This window comes from Amblyraja radiata, chromosome 13 (assembly GCF_010909765.2).
Source record: "Amblyraja radiata isolate CabotCenter1 chromosome 13, sAmbRad1.1.pri, whole genome shotgun sequence".
NCBI classification, from domain to species: domain Eukaryota; kingdom Metazoa; phylum Chordata; class Chondrichthyes; order Rajiformes; family Rajidae; genus Amblyraja; species Amblyraja radiata.
Window position 1 is genome coordinate 50,258,833 of NC_045968.1, and position 16,562 is coordinate 50,275,394.

Consider the following 16,562-nt stretch of genomic DNA (forward strand, 5'->3'; position numbering starts at 1 on the left):
GGACTTCAGTCTGAACTGATCTTGCAAGTAATAATAATAATAATAATAAATTTTATTTATAGGCGCCTTTCAAGAGTCTCAAGGACACCTTACAAAAATTTAGCAGGTAGAGGAAAAACATGTAAGGGGAATGAAATAAATAGTAGAGACATGACTAGTACACAAAGTAAAGACAGAATACAATTCAAAACACAATATGAGGCAATTAATGCACAGATGAAAAGGGAGGGGGACGTGGGGCTAAGGATAGGGAGAGGTGAAGAGATGGGTCTTGAGGCGGGACTGGAAGATGGTGAGGGACACGGAATTGCGGATCAGTTGGGGGAGGGAGTTCCAGAGCCTGGGAGCTGCCCTGGAGAAGGCTCTGTCCCCAAAACTGCGGAGGTTGGACTTGTGGATGGAGAGGAGACCGGCTGATGTGGATCTGAGGGACCGTGAGGGTTGGTAGGGGGAGAGGAGGTCAGTGAGATATGGGGGGGCCAGATGGTGGAGGGTTTTGTAGGTGAGGATCAGGATTTTGTAGGTGATCCGGTGGGAGATGGGAAGCCAGTGAAGTTGTTTGAGGACTGGAGTGATGTGATGCCAGGATTTGGTGTGGGTGATTAGTCGGGCGGCTGCGTTCTGGACCATTTGGAGTCGGTTGATGTAGGTGGAGCTGATGCCAAGGAGAAGTGAGTTGTAATAGTCCAGTCGGGAGGAGATGAAGGCATGGATGAGTCTTTCAGCAGCGGGAGGTGTGAGAGAGGGTCTGAGTTTGGCGATGTTGCGGAGATGAAAGAAGGAGGTTTTAATGACATGGCGGATGTGAGGCTCAAGGGAGAGGGTGGAATCAAAGATCATGCCAAGGTTGCGGGCCTGGGGAGATGGGGAGACAGTGGTGCCGTCGATGGTGAGACTGGGGTTATTGATTTTGCTGAGTGTGGCTTTGGAGCCTATGAGGAGGAATTCTGTCTTATCGCTGTTGAGTTTGAGGAAGTTATGTTGCATCCAGATTTTTATAACTGACAAACAGGAGTGTTTGCAACAAGTGTTGCAACATGCCAAGGATTGCACTTGTTATGTGCTGACTATTGCCTGATATCAAATGTGAATGATGCCTTTAGAAAACTGAAAATATGTTATCCAGGAGTGAGTTTGGCAGAGGTGGGAAGAGGATTGGCAACTGGAATGGAGGACCGATCAAGTTAGGGTTAGGATAAATTGGAAATCATTTAAGCAAACAGGCGAGATGATGGGCTCGTTGGATTGGTAATCAGGATCAGAACCCGCTGAAGGCGTTGGAACACAAGTAATGATCGTGGCGACTTGTTTGGGTTGATGGGCAAGAGGCATCAGGTAAGTGTTGGGTCGACAATGAGGTAAGAAGCGTTGGATTATCTTGGGTCAACAATGGAGTAAAGAGCCTAGTTTTGGATAGGCTGATAAAGAGGTAAAGAATCTTGGGTTATATTGAGTTGATAATTGGTAAGGATGTTGGGATCAACTCGGGTCAACAACCATCAGGTAAGGGACCTGGGGCCACATAGACTTAGCAGTTGGGTAAGAGCCTTGGCTTACAAATCATTTGGAGATCAGGTCTAGGGTCTGAGGCAGATGGGTGAACTCTATTTGGTAAACATGCCCCGGTCATGTCAGATATTCCCAGCCTTTGACAGGAGGGGAGTTCTGTGATCAGGATCAGGGACTTGACATCATTCTGGAGCAACATTCATGGAGGGGGAGGGATATTGATGATCTAGTAAGAGGACGGGTGATGACTGGGACTCACAAGTTATCAGAGTAGAATTAGGCTATTCAGCCCATTGAGTCCAGCGAATCATGGCTGATCTCTGCCTCCTCATCCCATTTTCCTGCCTTCTCCCCATAACCCTTGACACCCATTCTAATCAAGAATTTGTCTATCTCTGCCTTAAAAATATCCACTAACATGGCCTCCACAGCCATCTGTGGCAATGAGTTCCACAGATTAACTACCCTCTGACCAAGGAAGTTCCTCCTCACCTCGATGTGAGGGAGTTCTGTTCATCAGTGATGGGTGACAGACATGCACCGGCTGAATGGTCAGAAGGAAAGGGGCAAGGTTTGGGTCTGGGCTGACCGAGTGATCAGGAGTCTGAAGGGGGGATGAGGGTGGGGGGAGATTAGTCAACAAGGTCAAGAACAATGAGTTGGTTTGCAGCAGTCAGTTGGTTTGGGGATGGCCAGTGCTGTGGCATGGTATGGTGTGGCCCATTACCCATTGGCACTAGGCAAGTAAGGAACGAGTTGGTGAGCAGGTTGCACCCTAGTGTGGGTTACAATGTCTGTACATATCTGTACAAATATGGCATTCCATGATAAAATGATCAAATTTCTCATTCAATGTTCCAAATCAGTAATTATTTGCAAATATCCGTATTTGGCCTCAGTTCAGCAGATTTGTAAATGAAACACAAGAGTGCTGGAAACATTCCACAGGTCAGGGAGCATCTGTGAAGTTTTCTTATGTTTATAAAATAACCTGCGATAAAGGCTTGTCATTTCACACAGAGGAGTCAACCCATGTAAATCTTTATTTACTATGGATGTAGTGTGTGTGGGCCTTGCTTCCTTCAGTTAGCTCCTGCTTTCCTTATCAAGACCCACACTATTTCCAAACTCCGGTGTTACAATGGCGATGTTGCACACACATTGTCCACAGATTGAGATCATTGTTGCGTGTTTGGTAGCCACTCTGCACAGGCAGGTTGCATTTGGGGCAGTCTACACTTGGAAGCGCCAGGTGAGTTCCACAATGGATTCAATGGAATCACATGGTCCATAAGGACATATGCTAGAGAGTGTAGAATGCAAAAGCATTCTTACAAAACACTGGCTCAGTTGGAACTGGAAAATTGCGTTTAGGTGCTTTTGAAGGCCATAGAGAGGGCGGAGAATAGATCAACTTGAATGCTCTCAAGGATGAAGGACCACAAACACTGGTATATTAGAGAAACTGAAGCTGTCCTTAAAGAAGAAGAGAGAGATGTGATGAAATGTTTCAAGTCAGTGAAGAGAAATTATTCCCATTGGGGGAAGAAATAAGGCGAATGATAGAACAACTAAAGGTAGCACAACGAAATTACACCTGAAAGATCAATGAAAACAAATCAAATTTAATCTTTCCATAGGGAATTGGATATGTACTTGAGGAAAATAAATTGCAGGGCTATGGGGAAAACAAATGGGTGGAGCTTTTAATAATGTAAATCTTCAAAGCAGCCAGATTCAATTAAAGGTGGTAAAATGGGGGAGGTGGCAGGAAACAGAGTTGGATGCTCATTTATTTTGGTCAAATCAGATTACTAATTCTACTCATCTGCTGATGCATAAGGCATGTACAGTTCATGCAATCACAGAATCACTACAGCACAGGAGGTTTGGCCTGTGATTTGTGCCAACTCTTCATTGAACAATCCATTAATTGTTCCTTTTCCCTGTAGCCTGCAAAACATTTGCCTTCACATACATTTATTTGCCTAGTTCTATTCTGAAAGCAAAGTTGAATCTCTATGTATCACGCTTACAGCCAGTGAGTTCTTCATTATAACTTCTTACATTAAAGTTTTTCCTCACATCATAACTTAATCTGTTGCCAATCACATATTTCGCTTGGGCAGCTGGCAGCCGAGTGATATGAATATTGATTTCTCTAACTTTAAGTAACTCCGGCATTCCCTCTCTCTCTATCCCTCCCCCACCAAATTCACACCAGCTTCTCATTTTCACCCAACAAACAGCTAACATTGGCCTGTTCCCTTGATCATCGTTACTTTTTTGCATATCTTTCATTCATTGTTCTTTATCTCTCCACATCCTCGTCTATATCTCTCGTTTCCCTTATCCCTAACTAGTCTGAAGAATGGTCTCGACCCGAAATGTCACCCATTCCTTCTCTCCAGAGATGCTGCCTGTCCCGCTGAGTTACTCCAGATTTTTGTGTCTCTTTAGTTTAAACCAGCATCTGCAGTTCCTTCCTACACACTTAAAACTGTGTTCGCTAGTCCATGATCCATCTGCTAATGGGAACTGTTTCTCTCTAGTTGCTCTTACTAACGCCACCAGGATTGTGTGTGTCTTCATTAAATCTCCTCTCAGTCTTCTCTGGTCCAAGGAGAATAACTCCAGATGTTCTTACAACTGAAATTCTTTATCCCAGGATTTATTCAAGTAACTGTTTTCTGTATTCCCTCTAGGAGTAGTAAATGCCTACTATTTTGTAATTTGTAGTAAATGCCTACTATTTTCTGTGTGCTTAAGCAAAGCAAGAATTTCATTGTCCTATACAGGGACACATGACAATAAACTCACTTGAACTTGAACTTGAACTTGAGTCATTCCTAATACCGACGATCGCAATTGGAGGGAATATTCCAGTTGTGAATTTGGCAGTATTTTTAAAAAAGTTTCTACATAACTATGTAACATAGGGCGGCAACGTGGCATAGCGGTAGAGCTACATCCTTAGTGTCAGAGACCTGGGTGCGATCCTGACCACGGGCGCTATCTGTACGGAGTTTGTACGTTCTCCACGTGACCTGTGTGCGTTTTCTCTGAGATCTTTGGTTTCCACCCACAGACCAAAGACGTACAGATTTGTAGGTTAATTGGCTTGGTATGAGTGTAAATTGTCCCTCATGTTTATTCTAACACGAGGGACAATTTACACTCATACCAAGCCAATTATGTGCGGGGATCGCTGGTCAGTGCAGACACGGTGGGCCGAAGGGCTTTTTTTTGCGTTGTATCATTAAACTAAACTCAGAGCCCCAATGCTTTATTAATCATTTTGTCAAACAGAAGACCCCTCATTAGCTGTACCTGTTAAGATCTGTACCATTCTATTGCCTCTCCTCATTCTTTCTGTCAAATGTCACTTATCTGGATTAAATATTATCTGCATGTCTCTGTCCATTCCAACAGCCTATGTCCTCTTTAAGTTTACCACTACCCTCCTCACTACTTTCCATACAACTAAGTTGCAGTCATTGGAAATCTGAAAATCTTATCCTACATAGCCTTCTATCCCATGTAGGATGAATGTGTAGGATTTCCAAGAAAAGCAGCACTAACTTCACACACCTCTGAGAAGCTGCCCTCCAGTCTGATAAACAACTGCTTGTCATATCTCGCCTTTCTGCCCCTAACCCAATTACTTTTCCATGTTATGCAGCGGCCTTAAATTCTGCTGACAATCGTTAGCTTGTGTTATGTCTCTTAGGGTTAGTAATTCAATTGGAAGCAGCCTTATACAAAATGAAAACATTTCCCCAACACTGAGAGTTTATATTCCTGTTACATGTCCAAGACTAATAAGATGCATTTGAGAATTAAAGAGATCAGACAGTAATTACTGTATGCAGTCTTCTAATAATTACCTGAAATAGTCACCACACAACCATGACCTCATGTGTAATTATTAATTACTAAAATATTGTTTCTCAAAGGATGAACTCTCTTCGACCTTGAGAAGGTCTCGTATTAACAAGCTTTTTGTAACGAGTGACAACAGCATGACCACAGATGCTTGTGGCAGTCTTTCAAGGTCAAACGTGTCATTTTGAGTGAGAGAAAGATTATCTCTGAGAAGTACCCCATAAAATGGAAAGCAGTGAAATCAATTGAATGAGAAACTGTTCTATGATAGAAATGAACTCAAAGACTGACATCTCTGGAATTAAAGAGCTTAATTCCTGAAAGTTTGTTGTGATTGCAGGGCAGCAGATTTTTCAGTCCTTTTGAAGTGTGTGCCATTAATCTCCTGAAAGAAGGTGACCTCTGGGTTTTTTTCTGATTATTCTCATTATTTAAATACTTCAATATTTGAAGGACTATACTAGAACAATTTGTCATGACTTGCTGCAATTCTGTACCTTAATCTATTGTACTGATTGGGGATGAGATATCACTGCCTGAAGAAAATCTTTATCCTACCATCACATTTCATAACATCCCCAGATACTATCAACATCAGACTTTGAATTGGAAGCTTCAAATCTTTAACCAGTGATGATACATAATTTAAGTTAACACTTTAGTGAATGATTGCCAAGGTGTTATATCCCCAGGGCCAGATGGTCTGTATCCCAGGGTACTTAAGGAAGTGGCTCTAGAAATTGTGGATGCATTGGTGATAATTTTCCAATGTTCTATAGACTCAGGATCAGTTCCTGTGGATTGGAGGGCAGCTAATGTTATCCAACTTTTTAAGAAAGGTGAGAGAGAGAAAACAGGGAATTATAGAGCAGTTAGCCTGACATCGGTGGTGGGGAAGATGCTGGAGTCAATTAATAAAGATGAAATAGCGGCTCATTTGGATAGCAGTAACAGGATCGGTCCAAGTCAGCATGGATTTAGTTCAAGTTCAAGTTCAAGTTCACATTTATTGTCACAAGTACAGTGATATTTGAGTAACCATACAGCCATACAAGTAAAAAAGAACACAATACACAATAAATTGAACATAAACATCCACCACAGTGGAATCAACATTCCTCACTGTGATGGAAGGTAATAAAGTTTAGTCATCTTCCTTTGTTCACCCGTGGTGGTCAGAGTTTTTGAACCCTCAGCACTGCCTCTGCCGACGGTCCGCTGTTTCAATGGGGAAATCATGCTTAATGTAACTAGGAAAATGGACAAGGGAGAGCCAGTGGATGTAGTGTACCTGGACTTTCAGAAAGCATTTGATAAGGTCCCACATAGAAGATGTAGAGTGCTGACATGAATAGAATATTGGTTGGCAGACAGGAAACAAAGAGTAAGGATTAACGGGTCCCTTTCAGAATGGCAGGCAGTGACTAATGGGGTACTGCAAGGCTCGGTGCTGGAACTGTAGCTATTTACAATATACATTAATGATTTAGATGAAGGGATTAAAAGTAGCAAATTTACAGATGACACAAAGCTGGGTGGCAGTGTGACCTGTGAGGAGGATGTTATGAGGATGCAGGGTGACTTGGACAGGTTGGGTGAGTGGGCAGATACATGGTAGATGCAGTTTAATGTGGATGAATGTGAGGTTATCCACTTTGGTGGCAAAAACAGGAAGGCAGATTATTATCTAAATAGTGTCAAGTTGGGAAAAGGGGAAGTACAATAAGATCTAGGGGTCCTTGTTCATCAGTCACTGAAAGTAAGTATGCAGATACAGCAGGTACAGTAGACAGTGAAGAAAGCGAATGGCCTGTTGGCCTTCATAACAAGGGGAGTTGTATAGGAGCAAAGAGGTCCTTCTGCAGTTGAACAGGGCCCTAGTGAGACCACACCTAGAGTATTGACAATAGACAATAGACAATAGACAATAGGTGCAGGAGCAGGCCATTTGGCCCTTCGAGCCATTCAATGTGATCATGGCTGATCATCCCCAATCAGTACCCTGTTCCTGCCTTCTCCCCATATCACCTGACTCCGCTATTTTTAAGAGCCCTATCTAGCTCTCTCTTGAAAGCAGTATTGTGTGCAGTTTTGGTCTCCAAATTTGAGGAAGGATATTCTAGCTGTTGAGGGAGTGTAGGTTCACAAGGTTAATTCCCGGGATGGCGGGACTGTCATATGTTGAGAGAATGGAGTGGCTGGGTTTGAATACACTGGAATTTAGAAAGGATGAGAGGAAGTCTTATTGAAACATATAAGATTATTAAGGATTTGGACACGCTAGGGGCAGGAAACATGTTCCCGATGTCGGGGGAGTCCAGAACCAGGGGCCACAGTTCAAGAATAAGGGGTAAACCATTTAGAACGAAGATGAGGAAACACTTTTTCACACAGAGGGTTGTGTATCTGTGGAATTATCTGCCTCAGAAGGCAGTGGAGGCCAATTCTCTAGATGCTTTCAAGAGAGAGTTAGATAGAGCTCTTAAAGATAGCAGAGTCAGGGAATATGGGGAGAAGGCAGGAACGGGGTACTGATTGTGGATGATCAGCCATGATCACAGTGAATGGTAGAGCTGGCTCGAAGGGCCAAATGGCCTACTCCTGCACCTATGGTCTGTTGTCTATTGCCTATTGTGTTAAATGTAGGACTTGCATGTTCTTTCAAATATACATAAACAATACTATTGCAAAATGACAAAATGATGAGGAGAATTAGCGCTGGTATCCTGCCCAGTATTTATTCCTTCGCTCACAAGAAGTTATTTCATAAACATCTCATTGATGTTTTGGTATCAAACAGGCCATTGTGTTTTTTTGTGGTTCAGATGCACCAAATTGGCTGCACAGTATTAGGGTGTCCCGAGTTAGTAAAAAAGGAGCTAACATATTCAAACCTGAACCTTCTCCTTCTCAGCATCACACAAGGTCCTGCCATGGAAAGTTCTAGAAGGCTGTACCTGCAACAAAACATTTGTGTATCGCTGACATTATGTCCTGGGCTGATAGTTTTAGTTTAGTTTAGTTCAGCGTGGAAACAGGCCATTTGGCCCACTGAGTCCCTGCCGACCAATGATTACCAGTTCCATGTCCTATACACCAGGGAGTATTTACAGAAGCTAATTAACCTACAAACCTGCACATCTTTGGGATATGCGGGGAAACGTGAGCACCTGGAGAGAACCCACTTGGTCACAGGGAGAACATGCAAACTCCAAACAGACAATACCTGTAGTCAGTATCGAACCTGGGTCTCTGGCGCTGTAAGGTAGCAACCCGACCGTTGTGCCACTGTGCCGAGGTACGTGGAAATTAACATTTGTGCTACACAAGTGCCAGGAAATGACGATATTCAACAAGAGACAGTTCTCAACCCCTGACATTCAATGGCAATAACATCACTGAAAGCGCCACTATCAATATCCAAGGGTTACCACTGATCAGAAACTGAAATGCACACAATGTGGCTACAAGAACAGGGCAGAGGCTCGGAACCCTCCAGCAAGTTACTTACTGTCTAATTCCCCGAAACCTGTCCACCATCTGTAAAGGTCAAGTCATGATTAGTGCAGCTTCAATAACACTCAAGAAGCTTGATACTATACAGGATAAAACATCCAGAACCATTCAGTCACTCTGTCACCGATGCACAGTGCTAGCAGTTTGTACAATCCACAGGATGTATTGCAATAAATCACCAAGACTCCTTACAAAGAAATGTCCAAATCCACAACCTCTGCCAGCCAGAAGCTCAAAGGCAACAAAAGCATGGGAACACCACCAGCAGGAAATTGCCCACCAACCCACGCACCTAGCTGACTGGGCAATAAATCACCATTCCTTCAATGCCACTGGGGTCAAATCGTGGAACTCTCTCCTGAACAGCTTTGTGGATATACTCACACCTCAAATGACTACAATGGTTCAAGAAGGCATCTCAACACCACCTTCTCACAGGATAGGCAATTAAATGTTGGCTCAGCTGCAAAGCTCACATCCCTTTAATGAATAAAATGAATAGATGTATAGAAGTGTGAAAACACAAACCTCCAGATTTAGGAACAGTTTTTTCCAAGCTGTTATCAGGCAACTGAACCATCCTCCCAACAACTAGAGAGCAGTCCTGAGCTACTATCTACCTCATTGGGGACCCTCGGACTATCTTTGGTCGTACTTTACTTGACTTTATCTTGAACTAAATGTTATTCTCATTATTTCCATTATCATATATCTGTACACTGTGGATGGCTCGATTATAATCATGCATTGTCTTTCCACTGACTGGCTAGCACGCAACAAAAGCTTTTCACTGTACCTCAGTACACATGACAATAAACTAAACTAAACTGAACTATAAACAAAAAATATATCTTGGAAATATTCCAATGGCGAGGCTGTATCTGAGGTGCATTAGGCAGACAAAGGCATTATTCCTAACCTGATGAAAGATCATCTGACGAAAGATCACTGATCTGAAATGTGACCACTTTCTCTTGCCACTCGTGTTGCCAGACATGTTACAGATTTCAAGTATTTTCTATTATTATACCTATACTTCTCACACTGATTATTCAGACATTGAACTGCACATCATTTAAACAACATTCCATCTATTGTGCACATCTATAGTGATTTTGGATGAGCGGATTTAAAATAGTCTTCATTGGCTGAGATATTTAATATCTGATGACATTCATTTGTTTTGGCATGGATGGAGTGAAGTGACATAAAGATCAGACTAGTCATGCTATTATTTTCATGTAGGAGAGTGAACTATTGTTTCATTCAACAGAGTAATTAAAGCCTGAAGAAGGGCCACAGTTTAAGAATAAGGAGTAAGCCATTTAGAACGGAGGCGAGGAAACACTTTTTCTCACAGAGAGTGGTGAGTCTGTGGAATTCTCTGCCTCAGAGGGTGGTGGAGGCAGGTTATCTGGATGCTTACAAGAAAGAGCTAGATAGGGCTCTTAAAAATAGTGGAGTCAGGGGATATGGGGAGAAGGCAGGAACGGGGTACTGATTGGGGATGATCAGCCATGATCACATTGAATGGCGGTGCTGGCTCGCAGGGCCGAGTGGCCTACCCCTGCACCTATTGTCTATTGTCTATTGACCCGAAACGTCACCCATTCCTTCTCTCCAGAAATGCTGCCTGTCCCGCTGAGTTACTCCAGCATTATGTGTCTATCTTCTTATTAAAGCCAACCTTCATTTGAAATGAATTTAATTCAAATCTAAATTGTAGAACCATTATATGCCTCAAATTAGTCAATCTTTGGTTCTAGGTTCTTTGGGTATCTTTGGGTATAGGTTCCCAAGGGAATTAATAAAAGCAAACATGTGAATTAATTGCAGCAAATTAATTTCAGCAAGAAGATAGCTTGGGATGTGGTACATGAGTGATTTGAAGCCTGACATGATAAATGTAATGTTTTGGAGGACCCAATACTCCAGTGATAAACCTATCTTTGAAAACCTTGGGGAATGAATTGCATCCAGTAGTTGGGGTTGCCTTTCCATTGTTCACCCACACACTTTACAAGCAACTAACTGTGGAGGGTGAGTAGAACAGCTGGTTGATACTCTTGTACATGTTTGATACTCGTAAACAGTGCAAATTTCTGCGATGGGATCCAAAGACAATCCCTTATGATCTACAGGTACTATCGCAACGTTGAAGAAATATTTAGACAGGTACATACAGTAGATGGGACATGTTTAGAGGGATATGGGCCAAATGCAGGCAGGTAGGACTAGTGTAGATGGGATATGTTGGCCAGTGTGGGCAAGTTGGGCCAAAGGGACTATGACTTTATGACTCTATGACTTGTTGCTCTCTAAATAATTCTTGCATTATGTGACTATCACAATGCTTGCAAGGTGTTATTCTAGTATAACACTCTTTCCTATGCTTAGGGCCACGTTCCATTTTTAACATAATATCATAAAAAACATATTGAACATATAGCCGCAGGTCAAATTTGTACTGGCAACCAAAAAGAAATGTGCTGAGTTTATTTTGACATTTACCTGGATATTAAAGAAGCAGATTCACTTTGCCCTTCAGAATCGACTTCAGGAAACTTCCTTTCCATCGGTCTCTTCATGCTGCAGGCAGCCTTTCCCTGCCGGCATTGCTTGATCTCTTCCTTTTGGTCGTCCTCTATATGAATTAAAGGGACTTCCCTTGGGCAGTGGGACATTTTCTTTCTCTTCACGGCTGCCCGATCGTGTGAACTGAAGCCTTTCTTGTCAGTCACTAATTTTGCTTTCTCCACTCTCTGGCCAACGTCTGTCTCACACAGTTTGCTTTCAGTTCTGGAGTTATGGGGTGCAGTTTCAGAAGAACCTTGTTGACTGCTGCTGCCTGATTTCCCACATTTGATAGCGTCTGTAACTACCCAGGTGGGACAAGTTTCGGCCTGTTGCTTGGACAACGGTTCACCACACTGATTGTCAGCATCATCGCCAATGATTTTATTTTTCCTCATGAGAGCTTCAATGGAATTTGACCAAGTTTCATTTATCAGCATGTCAGTGATGTGGTCGGTTTTACTCCTCTGATATAAACAAGAGTCTGTTAAGGATTTGTACAGGTTAGTGGACATTGCTGCATCACCTGGATGTACGTGCAGTGTGTTTCTGCGATCCTTCCGGGCAAAGCCATCGAAAGAGTTTGCTTTCACAGGGGGAGTTACTGTTAATCGTCCCTCAGATGCTCGTCTGTCTGGCATTGAAGACTGCCTAAAGCTTAAAGTTGTTCTCCCAGCAGGGGGAACCAGCATGTTGTGGAGCTCTTTGTTGGCTTTCCCCTCTTTGCTTTCTTTGTCCAATTCGTGGAGCATGTACCTGTAAAACTCTTCCGTAATGCTCTCTGTACTCGATTGTTTCGACAGACACGTTGCACTTACACTAAGGTGGCCATTCTTTCTGCACGCCTGCTGCAGAGCTGCATTTAAAATGTTGCTGGCATGCTTGCTGGCATAGTAATCCAGCAACAGCTCAAATCCCCAGCCTTCATTTTCCATCTGATTCATCATGAAGTTAGAAAACTCATCGGTGATGCTCTCACAGCTCGATTGTTTAGAGATGGAACTGCCCCTGCTCACTGGCTGCCCAAACTTAGTCATGGCACCAACGGCAGCCCACGAGCTGTTGGAATCCGTGTCCTCTTCGGGAATGCTTTCGTAACTGGATGTCTTTTTTTCTCTGCCCAGTAGCCTGTTTCTCGCCTGCCCCTGCCCTGCCCCTGCCCTGCCCCTGCCCCTGCCCCTGCCCCTGCCCCTGCCCTGCCCTGCCCCTGCCCTGCCCCTGCCCCTGCCCTGCCCTGCCCTGCCCCTGCCCTGCCCTGCCCCTGCCCCTGCCCTGCCCTGCCCCTGCCTCACAGTGTCCATCACCATTAGTTCAGCCGAGTTCACTATTTTAGCTGTTACCTCCTGGGCAAAGTTATTAATTTGGTCCAAGGCATCATCAAGGTTTAATGACTCATCAACCACTCTGTTCATTAGCTTTTCTTTTAGCTCAGGTTGCTCTTGTGTCTTCCTCTTGATTTCACTCAGTCTTGGTGGCTTAAGTCTCTTGGCTGTTGTCGGCTGAGAGTCTTTACTCCTGGTGAGAGATCTTGCTGAGGATGACTGTGGAACCATGAAATGCTCATGGTCACCAAACCTTGATTTCCATGGACAGAACCACGGCTGTTTGGCATTTGTGTTTTCAAGGCAAATGGCTGCCATTTCTGTTGCCATGGAAACAACCGTTTTGGATACATGGTCAGCAAAACCATTTATTGAAAGGTCGTTAGCTGTTGACTTTTCAACTTGGAATAAAGATTTAGATGGACTTAATGTACTTTGTGCATTTGTGATAAGAATGTTCTGGTCTTTATCAGGGTAACTTTGGCCTCTCATGTCTGTAAGTGTGCTTGCATAATTACATGTACGACCTTGAACTGCACCACCCTGTCTGCTACCCACCTCAATAGCATCAATAGAGGATGAATGAGTGTCTTTGTCACATATTTTCTGCTGATGTTGTGGGACGACAACATTGGTACCAGTAGCTGCAGTATTCCTTGATCTCAGTGCATTGGTCAAAGTGGGTGAAATATTTCCACAGTCACTGCCTCGTCTGCCGCCAAGCCGGGTTGGGTTCAGGTTAACCTGCTGTGACAAATCTGGCCCTACACTTGTTTTCTCAATCGGGATTGTTGGATCTGCCAGGTTCCCGTGAGGAGCAGATGTATGACCAACATTTTCAACACTATCACTGACATTATAGTAAATTGAATCTCCATCCTCTTTGCTGTTGGTTTCTGAATCCTTACTGTTTATCATCGTATCATCTTGAAAGAGTGTAGAAACATCATTGTGCCCGACAATTTCTTTGATTTTCCTGCAAGTGAAATATAATATACTGAAGAGAGACTTATTCACATTTTCAATTAATATATTGGTTGGATTTACACCCAAATTATTTTCCTTTTCTTGATGTGCTGTTTGCACTTTGCTATTTGCTTCTTCAAAAGAATGTTTTAGAATTAAATTCGACATATTCAAGGCAAAGTCATCCTTTAACAATTCCTCCCAATGAGAGACTTTGGGTCTTGTCACGGTTTCAATTATCTTTTGGTCCACAGATTCCATAAATCCACCGACACTTCTGCAATTGTCAGGCTTTGTAAGAACGGTGGCTGCTTCTTTGAACAACACCTCAGCAATGTTATGGGCAAATGTCTCTAGGCTGCTGCCAACACTCACACTGCATTGGAGGGTGACTGCAGCAGAAGTTTCTGCTGCAGACAGTAGGCCGCTCGAAGCAGCAGAAAAACTCATGTCTGGCTCGTCACTTAACCCTGCAACTCCTATGACACTGGCCACCTGGGTTACACCATAGAGAGCTGAAGAGAACGAGAAGCTCATCTCTCCACATTCAGAACCACTGAGCGAAGCTCCATCCCCATTTTTTCCATTGCAAGGCAAATGCTCAGTTACATCATATGAGGTTCGGTCCAGCTGTAGACCCTCAGTGATATAAGGGCTTGAAACAGTCCCTATGACATTTGCTGCACAAACTAGAGCTACCTCAATAGAACTAGGAGGCAAACCAGCTGACTCTGAATTATTCTGGCTAACAATGTGCTCCTGTACATCAACTGGAGTACCACTTAACAGATCAGAGTCTGAGCAGGAAGTTATTGTAGGGCTGCAAGGTTCTTGCCATTCTGAAGCATTCTCACAATTATCTGGACTTTGTACAATAACAATTTTGGGAAGTACATTCCATGAACAAGGAGGATTTGTTATACATGCTGTTGAATTGCTGGGTGATTGGTCATCAACGCTTTCTGCAGAGATGCTGACTGCAGCTTCTGTAGTAAAAGTGGGCTCTGACTGTGACAGTCTAATGAAGGCATCCTGTAAAACAGACTCCGCTAAGTTTGAAGCATAATTACCCTCCATGCAGTGATTCTCTTTCAGAGATGGAGGTTTATCTTCTATGTTCTGTGCATCTAATGGTGGTGCTGGAGAATCTGTCTGAAGATGCGTACTGATACTTTCAATTGTGCAAGACTCCGGAGCAGAGTTTGTTAAATGGCCGTTGTGAGGAGATTGTAAGACAAGGCTTTCTTCCTGTGTATTTCTTTCGAATTGAAGTCTTTCTCCATCTGCTTCTTCAGCCACATAGTTCGCCTCACAGCAAAGCAACGAGGCACTTCCAGAGCTCTCCTCATCTGCACATGTGTGCACTAAAGTATCTTGGAGATTGCATGACCTTTGGCAAAATAAAATATCTTTGTTTTGTCGCATTTGCAGGAGCACCTTAGATTTTACTTTTGGCCTTTTTGTGCCTTGTAATGGATCAAACCCACCAATCTTTGGAGAATCTGGGGGAAAAAAAGACAAATGGTGCATTTAAGTGCATAGTATTTGTTAGATTCACATATTGTTCTTTGCTTCCTGATATATATATTTAATGTGATATATGAATGGGAATCTTATACAAATATTGCATTTTAAACTATTCAAACTAGTTTTAACCACTACACAAATTATTGTTGTTTGTGTTTATACAATTTGACCTTTATTTATTGTTCATCCTTGCCCCAAAATGTTGATAATTAACATTAATGTTGTTGTTTTTGAATGACCCTCAACGATTGCCAAAATTGGCCTCATTCCATTGTACCCAATGGCTAGTTATGTTTTCAAACTCATAAAAGAGGTACCAAGGTCAAATTAGTATCGTGAAATCATAGCAAATGGCTGACATCAACAAATATAATAATCAGATTCAAACACAGACTCCTAACGACAAGAAATGTAATGGGTCAAGCACTTCAGAGAATTGCAGAAGAGGGTGCCGCTTAAAGAGGAAATGATGACTTGAGAGGCAGAAGATCTTGATGTCAATAAAGAGATGAACCAAGCCACCAACTCCTTACAAAAATGTGAATGCTCCTGGAATTGATATCAATTAGGGGAACTGGAATCCACATTTGCTGATGATACAGAGCTGGGTGCAGTGATGGCTGTATGGGGTTTGTTCTCTGAGATGAGAATAAGCATCTTATTATTTTTTTAGATTTTAGCGATACAGTAAGGAAACAGGCCCATCTGCCCACCGAGTCCGCACTGACCAGCAATCCTGCACATTAATACTATCCTACACACTAGGAACAATTTACATTTATACCAAGCTAATTAACCTACAAATCTGTACGTCCTTGGAGTGTGGGAGGAAACCGGAGCACCCACACAAGTCATGGAGAGAAAGTACTAACTCCATACGGACAGCACCCATAGTCAGGATCAAACCCGGGCCCCTGGCGCAGTAAGATAGCAACTCTACCGCTGCCGTGCTGCCCTAATGCCTACACTCACTTAGATTTAGAAGAATGGTCATGTTAAAATGTATTTTGTGTGTTCTGTTGCTTTTTAATCATATGACTGTGTGGCAAATCAAATTCCTTGTATGTTGCAAAACATACTTGGCTAATAATGTATGATTATGATTAAGAATGAGAGAATGAGAGGTTCTCATTGAAACAAAAATATCAAATGGGATTAGATACAGGATAATAGACACAAGATGCTGGAGTAACTCAGTAGGTCAGGCAGCACCTCTGGAGAAAAGGAATAGGTGACGTTTTGGGCTGGGACCCTTCTGCAGAC

General features: G+C 42.9%; 1 protein-coding gene across 1 annotated transcript in view; it reads right to left on the reverse strand.

Moving 5' to 3' along the window:
• Positions 1-16,562, reverse strand: part of LOC116980011 (SPHK1 interactor, AKAP domain containing) — a 132,313-nt gene that overhangs the window by 20,656 nt on the left and 95,095 nt on the right. Inside the window, exons 6-7 of the mRNA XM_033032069.1 lie at positions 12,756-15,274; positions 11,422-12,623 (exon numbers count right to left, since the gene is read on the reverse strand). Of these exons, the coding sequence (XP_032887960.1) occupies positions 11,422-12,623; positions 12,756-15,274 (3,721 nt within the window). The remainder of the gene's footprint in view (positions 1-11,421; positions 12,624-12,755; positions 15,275-16,562) is intronic.